The sequence below is a fragment of the Phyllobates terribilis genome, unplaced genomic scaffold (assembly GCF_046119375.1).
Source record: "Phyllobates terribilis strain yellow unplaced genomic scaffold, ASM4611937v1 Scaffold_60__1_contigs__length_8166268, whole genome shotgun sequence".
NCBI lineage: Eukaryota > Metazoa > Chordata > Amphibia > Anura > Dendrobatidae > Phyllobates > Phyllobates terribilis.
In genome coordinates this window covers 48,542-61,363 of record NW_027362820.1, presented here as the reverse complement: position 1 = coordinate 61,363, position 12,822 = coordinate 48,542, and the positions used below count along the sequence as shown (strand labels likewise).

At 43.2% G+C, this 12,822-nt stretch overlaps 1 protein-coding gene across 1 annotated transcript in view; it reads right to left on the bottom strand.

The window, feature by feature from the left end:
* Positions 1–2,042: 2,042 nt before the first annotated feature.
* The window catches only part of LOC141192321 (uncharacterized), a 32,755-nt gene continuing 21,975 nt past the window's right edge, over positions 2,043–12,822 (bottom strand). The window contains exons 9-10 of the mRNA XM_073661810.1: positions 6,841–6,931; positions 2,043–4,795 (exon numbers count right to left, since the gene is read on the bottom strand). Of these exons, the coding sequence (XP_073517911.1) occupies positions 2,682–4,795; positions 6,841–6,931 (2,205 nt within the window). The 3' untranslated portion in view covers positions 2,043–2,681. The remainder of the gene's footprint in view (positions 4,796–6,840; positions 6,932–12,822) is intronic.

The following is a 12,822-nucleotide window of genomic DNA, read 5'->3' as shown; positions in this document are numbered from 1 at the left end:
CAGTTTCATACAATTGTGTTCTCTTTTTATGTAAACATGTTAACATAATGTGCAGACAATTATTTAAATTAGAGTCCCATTCAAGTGTAAACATACTGTCATTAGGAAATGTTTGTAGAACTGTCCATGTCCATAATGGATCCTCCTGTTTGTCTAATAATTTGTAACATGAGCCATTCCCTTGATGATAGAGAAATTTGTGGATAATTACAATGCTGCCGGTTTATTGAAGACGTCAATTCAGAAAGGTTTATTAAATATAATAATTGAATATGGAACGTGCAGATCGCTCAGATGTTTTTGATATCAATGAATCTGGCTCTATGTTTCTGCACTTCTATAGAATAATCTGGAAAGATCTAGATTCTGGACCCATTGTTTGTTACATCTGGGTGATGCCTTGCCTGTCGCAGGATAATATCTTTGTCCCGGTAGTGTAAAACTTTAGCCAGCACAGGTCTTTGTGGAAGCCCAGGAGGAAGATGAGCACCCTATGAGCTCATTCTACAGCTTATAGGAGGGTTAAGGCTTCAAGCCTGATTATTAATTTCAGCCAGTTTTCAAATAATTCAGTAGGAAAGGAGCCTTCTATTTTTTTCAGTCACACCACTAAGTGGTATATCATTGAGCCTTGACCTACTTTCAAGATCATCTGTTTCTGCCAGCAGTGCTGATATTTTCTGTTCTGCAAGCCTGTTCTCATTGCTTGCATCAGCTATCTGGTCCTCAATGGCACCGACTTAGCCTTCCACTGCCCCTGCTCTATTTTCTGCAGTTTGTGTCATATACCTGCTATCTCATCTTTAAGACCACCAAAATGTACATTGAAAGCAGAGAGAGAATTTACAATGTACCACTGCAATGAAAACATCTTTTAAAGTAGGTTCCTTAGGTACCTGTATGTCCCATTGGCGCAGATTAGGCCGTGGGGCAGTGAGTATTGTGCCACATGCAATTTTGTGGTCTTTTCATCCCCTTCAAAGCGGCTGCCTCTCCCATCTCCTGCACACCCAACTCCTTCACTTGGAGCCCATGCACAGGTGTGGGGTAGCTGTTATAAGAAGGCCACTGTCACCTGCTGACACCTGTGTTTCTGTGCAGGCAAATTGCTACAGCCTGGCCACCACTTCCCTCCTCCTAGTCTCCCCTGCTCAATCTGTCTCCAGCGTGACAACCATGGTGTCATCTTGGAGCTGAGAGACTGCTTCTCCCGAAGTCTTTATGTGGCTTTTCCTGGTCATTTTTTTCCCCTGGAGCAAAGTACTTCCACACTCAGACAGTTAACTAGTAGATGTATGCCGATTTTCAGGATGGTCGTCAGGTCTTATATTGGATAAATAGCTAGATGCTCGGCAGGAGCTCCTACATATGCTTGTTCACATATGTCGTCAGGGTTGTTGCCCAAAAGTACTGCTGCTTTCGGTGTGAGTGGGATAGTCGTGCAAGAAAATATTGCTACAAAAAAAGGGACTGGCCTCTCCAACATTCACTTCAGCAAGGGAGTAAACTGTCCTGCATCCAGAAGTTGAGGATCCACCTAGGCAATGGTGGTAACAAAATCTTATCAAGTTGGGCCTAATGAAGAACTTTGTAAAGGCTATGGATAAAAATGTAAAAGCATTCATGCATCTGATTGATAACTTTCCAAGGTTAAGTGAAGCAAATATAAAAGAAGGAGTCTTTATTGGACTTCAGATTCGTAAGCTTCTTCAAGATGAGGAGTTTCTTCATTTGTTCCAGGGCAAGGAAAAGGCTGTATGGTTTACATTTGCATTTGTGGTAACTAACTTTTTGGGAAACTCAAGAGCAGATACAGTAACTATGAAGAGTTGGTGTTATTTCTACTCAAAACATGTAAGGATCTTGGCTTTAACATGTCCTTAATGACTAATTTCTTATATTCTAGACTTTTCTTCTACCAAACTGTGGAGTAGTGAGAGACGAGGATGGTGAGAAATGTAACCAAGATATTGCAGCTATGGAGAAAAGATATAAAGGAAAATAAATCCATCAATGCTTGCAGATTACTGTTGCATAATTTTAAGAGATGATCCAATACAGGAGTACAAGAAACAAGCAAAAAAACAGTTATCATTGAATGAGGACTAATTTTGTAGTGCAATTTCTGTAACTGTTTAAAATTCGCAATAGGGTTTAGACAGGTTTTAGTTATTTGAATTGTTTCTAAGTTTTCTCTAAATAAATATCAGAAAATTGGCATAACAAAATATTCTGCATCTGTATATTTACAAAAATAATAATGTTTCAAAGTGCTGGAATTAAATTATATGTAGCAGTAAAAGGAAAACTCATTGTCCAATTTGAATTCAGGAGGTCAAACTCATTAAGAAATGGCTCAGTTCATAACGGAACCTGACAACTTTTAAAAATATGTAAAACAGTTTTACATGATCTGAAAGGTCCATAAGCTAGGTTCTTCAGCTGCTCAGTCAGGACGTCCAGCCTCTGTACAGGTCCCAGTACCTTCCTCTCCTCTTCTGCACCAATCAGTTAGATAAGTGTGGGGCTTGAGAAGAGAGCAGTTCTCTCACTGATCAGGAAGGACACTGTCTCATTGTTCTCAGTCACAGGAAGCTACCTTCAGTCTATAGGACACACTCACTTATTAGCACAATTTTTTCTTGCTAAAAGTGTGTCTTTTCAAGTAAAAATTTTCCACATTAAGGATATAAAAAAGGCTTCTCCCCGATGTGACTTTTCTGATGTCTATCAAGATGAGCTGTCCGGTGAAAAAATTTCCCACATTCTGAATAGGAAAAAGGCTTCTCCCCTGTGTGAATTCTCTGGTGCTTAACAAGACTTGATTTCCTTGTAAAACATTTCCAACATTCTGAACATGAAAAAGGTTTTTCCCCTCTGTGAGTTCTTTGATGTGTAACAAAATCTAATTTCTGGTTAAAACATTTCCAACATTCTGAACATGAAAAAGGCTTCTCCCCTGTGTGAGTTTTCTGATGTGTAACAAGATGTGATTTCACTGTAAAACATTTCCCACATTCTGAACATGAAAAAGGCTTCTCCCCTGTGTGAGTTCTCTGATGTGTAACAAGAGCTGATTTCTGGTTAAAACATTTCCCACATTCTGAACAGGAAAAAGGCTTCTCTCCTGTGTGAGTTCTCTGGTGCTTAACAAGACTTGATTTCCCTGTAAAACATTTCCCACATTCTGAACATGAAAAAGGTTTTTCCCCTGTGTGAGTTCTTTGATGCGTAACAAGAACTAATTTCTGGTTAAAACATTTCCCACATTCTGAACATGAAAAAGGCTTCTCCCCTGTGTGAATTCTCTGATGTTTGATAAGACTTGATTTCTCTGTAAAATATTTCCCACATTCTGAACATGAAAAAGGCTTCTCTCCTGTGTGAGTTCTCTGGTGCTTAACAAGATCTGATTTCTGGTTAAAACATTTCCCACATTCTGAACAGGAAAAAGGCTTCTCCCCTGTGTGAGTTCTCTGATGTGTAACAAGATGTGATTTCTTGTTAAAACATTTCCCACATTCTGAACATGAAAAAGGCATCTTCCCTGTGTGAGTTCTCTGATGTATATCAAGTGTCGCTTTCTGGAAAAAACATTTCCCACATTCTGAACAGGAAAAAGCCTTCTCCCCTGTGTGAATTCTCTGGTGCTTAACGAGATTTGATTTCTCTGTAAAACATTTCCCACATTCTGAACATGAAAAAGGCTTCTCTCCTGTGTGAGTTTTCTGGTGATTAACAAGACTTGATTTCCCTGTAAAACATTTCCCACATTCTGAACATGAAAAAGGTTTTTTCCCTGTGTGAGTTCTTTGATGTGTAACAAGATCTAATTTCTGGTTAAAACATTTCCCACATTCTGAACATGAAAAAGGCTTCTCCCCTGTGTGAATTCTCTGATGTTTGATAAGACTTGATTTCTCTGTAAAATTTTTCCCACATTCTGAACATGAAAAAGGCTTCTCTCCTGTGTGAGTTCTCTGGTGCTTAACAAGATCTGATTTCTGGTTAAAACATTTCCCACATTCTGAATAGGAAAACGGCTTCTCCCCTGTGTGAGTTCTCTGATGTGTAACAAGATGTGATTTCTTGTTAAAACATTTCCCACATTCTGAACAGGAAAAAGCCTTCTCCCCTGTGTGAATTCTCTGATGTCTATCAAGATGTGCTTTTGAGAAAAAACATTTCCCACATTCTGAACATGAAAAAGGCTTCTCCCCTGTGTGAGTTCTCTGATGTGCAACAAGATCTAATTTCTGGTTAAAACATTTCCCACATTCTGAACATGAAAAAGGCTTCTCCCCTGTGTGAGTTCTCTGATGTGCAACAAGATCTAATTTCTGGTTAAAACATTTCCCACATTCTGAACATGAAAAAGGCTTCTCCCCTGTGTGAGTTCTCTGGTGACTAAGAAGACTTGCTTTCATGTTAAAACATTTCATACACTTGAAACAAGAAAATCTATTCTTTGCTGTGTGAATTTTTTGATGTTTAAGAAAAAGTTTTTTGAGGGGAAAACTATTTCCATATTCTGACCGTGCAAATGGCTTCTTAGCTTTAGGAGCAGTTAGTTTTTTAATGCTTAGTTTGTGACTTTGATTTTCCTTAGTAGTCGGTAATGAATCAGAAGATAGGACCTGTTTCAAAGGATCAGATGACATATCTTTGCTGTAAAGGGATGATGGTATATTTGGAGTAATAGCATTCCCTTCAATTGTATCCTGTGAGATCTCCAGCTCATCTGATTTGAAAATTGAAGATGTCAGCTGTCCCTCTGATCTCCTAGTACAGTCATCTGCCAAGTAAAAAAAATATATTTGAATAAAATATTCTTGAAATTTATATTTTTGAACATTTCTAAACTGTTGGTACAAATGGCAAGTTATGTAAAAATATTGAATTATTCACCAAGACAATGATAGTTCACAGTCTAGTAGAAAACCTCATAGCATGAACCAGTAGAGTTTGGTGTTCAACTGTTTCTTCATTCTGCCTCCCAAATATCAAATATGCAAAAATTATACCAATAAAAATTTCTACTCATATCACAAAAAACAAGCCTCCACTCAGGTCCATCATCTGTCAACGGAAAAACAGAGGTTTCCACATCATTAGTGGCTCAAAAACTCTTGAAAAGCAACATGGCTTCCATAAACCAATCCAGCAAAATCCACTCTTCCAAAGTCAAATATGCTTCCTACTTCACTCAAATGGAAAGCACCACATCCTACTAAAGCTCATGCATAATGCCGGAAGGTGCCTGATACAGCCTTGTTCTCCGCTGGTTAAGTCTTCTGTGTTCAGCTCCCGTGTTGTGTATTTTCTTCTTAGTTTCTTCTTGTGATTCCAGCCCGTTTACTGACTACTATTGTGTCTTCTGATTTTGTATTTTCTCTGCCCTCCTGGTTCTGATCCGGCCACCTGACTATTCTTCTTGTCATCTCACACCACAGAACAGCAGGCAACACTAAGTCCAAGCCTAGGGGTCTTTGTTTAAGTACAGATCCATGTAGAGGGGTTAAAGGGTGATGGGCAAAACTTTGACTATAGACAATAACACATCTGATGAAAAGATCAAAGAAAAAAAAAGAGTAACTAGTGGTGAAACCTCTCCGGGATAATTAGAGTATGCATCTTGATAGCTCCTGGCAATTTAAACTATAGTAAGGGCCAATATTTTATGTCAAATGAGTCTCAAAAAGAAATATACATTTAATGAGAACTTTTCATAATAGTGCAGAGCTGAGGTGCCTTAAATTTAGAACTCGTGCATTTGGATGAGACAATGGAGACCTTTTTTGAAAGACTACCAGGGAATTACAGAGTTAGGTGAGGCAGGCCAATCCCACCACAATCAAACTATCATACATAATGAACCTGTAAAAAAAAATTCAGAATAAAAAAAAACACATTACATCCCCAACAAGAATGCATGTTTGGGGGGGACTCCAACACTAAACCGAAGTTGCACTTATTTATGGTAGACCGTTGGAGCTACTATGAGTCCTGACCAGAAGAGTAGAGAAAGTATTAGTGCCCCCATTTTAGGATAAATTGTATCTAAATTCTTTAGGATTGATAATATTATTTATGACGTGGAGTGAATCCATGAAACCAGGGCTCGAGCCAACACATCTCCTGCAGGCGTGAATATATGTATATTACAGCCATCAGCCACTCACAGCTTAGATACTGTATATATCATGGCACAGGTGTAATGTTTTTTGTATACTTTATCTATTTGAAGTAATTTGGTTTAAAAAGAAATTGAAAAGTCAGGATAAAGGGAAACTCTGTTATTATACAGAAATTCACACTTGGCCCTCACTGCACGTTTAATGTTGTCGATCATAAAAGTGAGGTTTGGTCATAAAGACTGGATCTGGTCTTGTAGGGACCATATGAGGACATTCAGCAGCACAGAAGGGAGAGAAGGTAGATTCATCTAATAAGATATCAGGGATCTAGGAAGCCAACAGCATCATTACCCTCCGCTTTCTCTTACAGGCCCATCATAATATTTTTCTTCAAATGATTTTTGTAACTTGTCAGCACATTCTACGTACACTGTCATTTGGATTGGTAGTTTACAAATCTGGGCAGGTAAGAGTCAGGATCTTCTAATTTCAGTTGGTAGGTGGATCCTCCAGGTTGTAAGTTCTATAGAAAAGGAGTTTTAATATCCAAAGTCATTTGAGGAGTTTCAATGTCCAAAGTCATTTGAACAGTTTTTGGTGGAGGACAATTGTGATCCAGCTGGACTACATGACCGGTAAATCAGCCACAGCCGGTGACTGAGAAGAATCAGTGACTTCTCTACATTTAGTGGTTACTACTCACCTGGGTAGTCATATGTAGGAATCTCCTCTTTACACCGCTCATCCCCCCTCACATATGTCTCTGTAGTATTAATATGGGTCAGATCTTCACCCTGAAAGAAATATTGTACAAGTCACAGACAGATGGAGAAGTCACATCTATGATCAGTAGTGAAGAGCGAGTACCGTAATATTCGTAATCGCTATAATCGTTACGAGTACTTTGTAATAATCGCGTATTCGTTCCGAATAGCGAATACAATGTAAGTCAATGGGAAATGCGAGTAATTTTCTGCTAGACCCTAAAAAGGGGTCTGGGGGCCTGAGGAAAAGGCTGATGGATGGGAAAGTGATGAAACAGAATGAGAAGAGCCTGGAGAATATGCCTGCATGCATTTCTGACTCACATATGGTTTCTGGGAATAAGTTTGTCGCAGTGTTACGCCACTTTTACAGACACACAAGAACAACTACCAAACCTTACCTAAATTGCATTTAACATGCCAAAAAGGTTAAGAAACAGTTTTTCCTGCACAATCACTTGTATATAAGGCTAAATAAACCAGAGAAACCAAAAAATATCCCTTTTAGCCTTTGTTCACACATACTGCTGCAGCTTTTTTTCACCTTTTACAATTGGGAGGGTCCTGATACATTTTGTAGGTCCCTCTGTCAAACATCATTTTTAGTTCGCTATTCCCCAGCACTTTACAAGCACAGCTAGAACGTACTAGTAGGTATGTTGATCTTTGACCTGAGAGGCCTCAGGTGGCTCTATAACATGCGACTTGGAGGGACAGCTGTTCCTTAGACATTTGGGCGGTCCCTCCATCATTGACACTCAGATAGTGGAATACATATACAATAGCAGTTTAAAATGTGCCCATTGTAGCGTTGGGCTTGATCCTCCTTCTCCTCCAACACCACGCGATACTGCGGCCCTAAATTCAAATGTTCAGAGGCCCTGCAGAAGGCAGGAAAGCTGAGTTTTGTGAGAGCCCTCGTGTGGCCCTGTAACATACATTTTGAAGTGCCCTCCTGTAGAGATTTTGGAGGTCCCTCGTGTACATCTGAGAGTGCCCTCACTTACTCATATTGTAGGGCCCTCAACTCTATTATTTAACTCATTTAGGGGCAGAGACTACAGAGAAAAAGCCAAGAGACATGGAGTACTAGAAGGTAGCAGTAAGTGCGGCCTGCGATCCTCAGGTATGGCTGAACTCAGTGAACCGGAAAAATAAAGCTGCACTAGTCAACTGGATGACGAGCTCAAATATATCACTTGTGCAAGTCAATGGACTAAGGATATATGGTGATCCCCTCCAGGATGGGTTGGTGAAGCTTCTCCAAATGGCTCCGAGATTTTGATTGTCAATATTCCCAGATTATATAGGCAGAGAAGACTTCTTGATATTGTACTACTTGGACCAGTGCAGAATGTGCATCGTACTCCAAAAATTACTCCTGGGGGATGTGTCATAAGTGCAGGGAGATTCCTTGACAAGGGCCTCCCCTTGTCAAACATTATCTACGATGGAGTACTGTAGTAGTTGTGGCCCTCAATTCATATTTTCAGAGGGCTATCAGTCGGTCATCAACAGTCAGGGGATACATATTCAATAGAAATTTACACAATCTCAGTCACAATGTGGCACAAGCCAGGCATGTTTCTTGCCAAATAGGTTGACTGACAGTACATTTCTATTGAATATGTATTCCCTATCTCAGTCACAATGTGGCACAACCTGTGACAAGGGCCTCCAACCTCCAATGACAAATATTAGTTTGGTAGGACCACTGTACATTACAGATTTGTCCACTGCACAATGTGCATAGTGTAACGGGTCTGGGAGGTGGAACCTCTGAGCAACTATACAAAGGGGCAGTCCTTGTAAGGAAGCGGGTGACTCCCAGGGAAGGCGGGCAGGTAGTCACGGCAAGTGACAGGGACAGTCTCTGGGTAGAAGGGCAGGAGGTCACGGCAAGTGACGGGGACAGTCTCTTGACAGGCGGATGGTCACGGCAAGTGACAGCAGGGTAAGAGTCTCTAGACGGGCAGGTGGTCACGGCAAGTGACAGCAGGGAAAGAGTCTCTAGACGGGCAGGTGGTCACGGCAAGTGACAGCAGGGAAAGAGTCTCTAGATAGGCTAGCAGGCAGGTGAGCGCTCCCAGGTGAGCGGGCAAGAGTCTCTGGACAGGCAGGTGGTCACGGCAAGTGATGGCAGAGCCTCCAGGTAGGCTAGCAAGCAGGTAGCAGGTGAGCGCTCCCAGGTGAGCGGGCAAGAGTCTCTGGACAGGCAGGTGGTCACGGCAAGTGACGGCAGAGCCTCCAGGTAGGCTAGCAGGCAGGTAGCAGGTGAGCGCTCCCAGGTGAGCGAGTAAGAGTCTCTGGACAGGCAGGCAGGTATCAGGCAGGTATCTGGCAGGTACTTCCTGGTCCGCAGGCGGACTGATCCATAGACAGACTGGCAGGTGCTGGTAGGCAGACTGTCGGACCACAGGATAGCAAGCAGGTAAGCAGATATCAGGCAGGTATCAGGCAGGTATCAAGCAGGAATCTAGCAGGTGACTGGCAGGTGACTGGCAGGTAACTGGTAACGGGACCTGAGGGCTGAAGCAGAGTTGAAAGGCTTTGCAACAACATTGCTCGGGCACCTCCATTTTGGAGGAGGTGCCTTATATATGGTGAGGTCCTCCGGCCATTGGCCGGGGACTCCTTAGGACGGCGCGCGCGGCTCCTTTAAGAGAGGGGAAGCGCGCGCGCGCCCTAAGCACAGAGGCCGGGAAGCAGCGCGCGTTGCCAGCAGAGCGGGAGGAAGACGCCGGGCACGGAGCGGAGAGGTGAGGGGAACGGCGTCCCTGCCTAGCAGGAGGCAGGGACGCCAACGCTACACATAGGGGTTCGTAAAAATTAGCCCAATGGGCTGAGTCATGGTTGACACAGGAAGCCACCATCCCAAGGGTCTCCAATCACAAATAGTAGTTAGGCTGGAGTAGGAATACTGTCCTGGTTTTTCCACTGCACAATGTGCATAGTTTGTAAAAATTAGCCCTATGGGCTCAGTCATGATTGACGATGGAAGGAATCTTGTTTTATGGGAAGGGGGTGACGTTAACAGCAGTAGCATGAATCTGCATTTTTGATGAATTTAGGTTGGCTTGCTGTCATCTAGAGGGATTACAAACTGTGGATATATCCAGTCCTTGTTGAATTTAATCAGAGTAAGTCTGTCTGCATTTTCTGTGGAGAGGCGTGTGCGCCTATCAGTGATGAGTGCCCCAGCGGAACTGAAAACATGCTGAGACACCACACTAGCAACCGGGCAGGCCAGCACCTCCAAGGCATATAAAGAGAGGTCGGGCCAAGTGTTCAGCTTAGACACCCAATAATTAAAGGGAACTGAAGCGTCAGAAAGGTCACATGTATGGTCACTTAAAGTAACCCTTGACCATGTTATGCAACTTATCCCACCTAGGCATTTTTATAGGCAGATAGCCTTTGCTGTTTTGCTGGTTTATTGAAAATTGCCCAATTTGGGCACATTTTCCCCCCTCCTCGGTTGGAACTGTTGTTCGTGTCTCTCCCCATTATCCTTTGGTGTTGAAAAGAGCTGGTACCTCTGCCACCAGCATTATCTGAGGGTGATGTTTTCAGCAACTGATCTACAAGGCCCTCTTAAACTATTCCATTGTACAACCCCTGGCAAAAATTATGGAATCACCGGGCTCGGAGGATGTTCATTCAGTTGTTTAATGTTGTTGAAAAAAAGCAGATCACAGACATGGCACAAAACTAAAGTAATTTCAAATGGCAACTTTAGGGCTTTAAGAAACACTAAAAGAAATCAAGATAAAAAATGTGGTACCCAGTAAGAGTAATTTTTTTCAGACCAAGCAGAGGGAAAAAATTATGGAATCACTCAATTCTGAGGAAAAAAATATGGAATCACCCTGTAAATTTTCATTTCCAAAACTAACACCTGCATCAAATTAGATCTGCTCGTTAGTCTGCATCTAAAAAGGAGTGATCACACCTTGGAGAGCTGTTGCACCAAGTGAACTGACATGAATCATGGCTCCAATATGAGAGATGTCAATTGAAACAAATGGGTGGATTGGACAACCTTTCAGGGTAGGATCTGGTGTCCGTCAGGGCTGTCCTCTTAGCCCTTTGCTTTATGCCTTTGCAATTGATCCCTTCCTATCTTGAGGATAGTGGCCTACGCGGACGATGTCACCGTCTTTATTTCTTCGCAAGATGAGGCAATGGTGGTGATGTCACAAGAGGAGCGCTACTCGGAGGCATCCGGGTCCAAGATCAACCAGGATAAGTGTGAAAGTCTCTGGCTGGGAGGCGGAGATCCCGGGTTTGATCTTCCGGACACCCTCCCCGAACCCCAACACCACGCCAAAGTCCTGGGCACTGAATTCGGCCACGGTAATTACCCCATGAAAAACTGGGAAGGCAGAATCAAAGGTGTCACCCAAAGAGTGGACCAATGGAAGGGTTGGTCTTTGAGCCTGAGGGAAAGGGTTGGCCTGTGCAAAGCTTTCCTGCTCCCCTTGCTAATCTACCTGGGCAGCGTCTGTGTCTTGCCAGAGCATCTCTGGACACGGGTCTACAGTCTGTTCTTCCAGATGTTATGGGGGAATAGACTGAACCTAGTCAAGCGGGAGGTCACTTACCGCACGAGGAGACTAGGGTGGTTGGATATGGGGAACCCCGTCGTGTTCCTAGTGAACACCTTCTTGAAAGTTAACGTGGCAAACCTCTGGAAGGAGAGGGCTCCTCCATGGGTATTATCCTGCAAGGGATGGTTTCAGCCATCAATCTTCAGGGGGAAGATTGAAAGATCTTCACACACTGCATGGGCATCTCCCGGCTTATGTTACCCCGGTTCTGAAAATGATCCACCGGTGGGATCTGGGAATGTGGGAGGTGAGGTCCCTCCTGAGGAAACTCCTCGATTGGAGGGTCTTGCTTTCTCATTTTCAGAGTCCATTGGTCCTCAAGAACTGCCCAAGTCGGGATCTAAAGGTTGGGGGGAGTTTGTTAAATTCTAGCAGGATCCCCAAGAAGTACTGGGACTTGACTTGGCGCTGCTTCCAAGGTAAGCTGTGTGTAAGGGGCAATTTGAAGTACAGGAGCTCCGAGGACAGGAATTGCCCCGGTGAGGCTTGTGCTAACATGCTGGAAAGCATGGAGCACTTCCTTCTTCATTGTCCCTTTAATACAGAGGTGTACAACAGGGTGGGAGCTTCCATTGGTTGGCCATGGCTGGCTACTCTATCCTATGCCAGGTGGGCCTATGGAGCATTCGGAGACATTGGGAGAAGGGACCGAACCACTTTATTCATACTAAGTGTAGTGGTCAGGTATTTCACGTGGAACGCACGAGTTTTAGTTTCAAAGCAGAGTAAAATCCTAAGTGCAAATGAAGTTTGTAGGAACATCCTAGGTGACCTGGTGAAGGCACGTTCTCTGGAGTATGAAAGACTGGCTGACCGGAGGGTGGCCCGCTTCTGGAGGGGCTTTTCCTTCAGGGTGCCTTAGTCTGGTAGTACTCCTATATCCAGGTGGTGGGCTGATGTCTTTTGTTTTATATTTATATCTCCTGAATAGGTTTGCAAGCATCGAACTTGAGCCTTGGATGGTGAGCATGTAGGTTGCCTTTGCCCTGGCCTCTGCTTAACTTGGTATGGCAGATGCTACAGACTACAATGTTTTTCTCTGAAGGACTTTCAGAAAAAAAAATTCCACACAGCAGCTGAACGCCCCCTTGCCCTGACTTGGCGCACAGCGGGAGTGCTCTTGGGAACAGTTGACCCAGTTCTCACTCTGGGCAAACCACAACTCCTTGGTGCCTGTTTTGGTGCTACATATCCATCTTCCTCTGTGTTGCTGTCATGGCTATGCATGCCAACGGTTCAGGTCGGATCAGTGGACTCATAATCGACTACCTCATCTTCCATGTCATCCTCCTTCCCAGTTGACATTGTAGG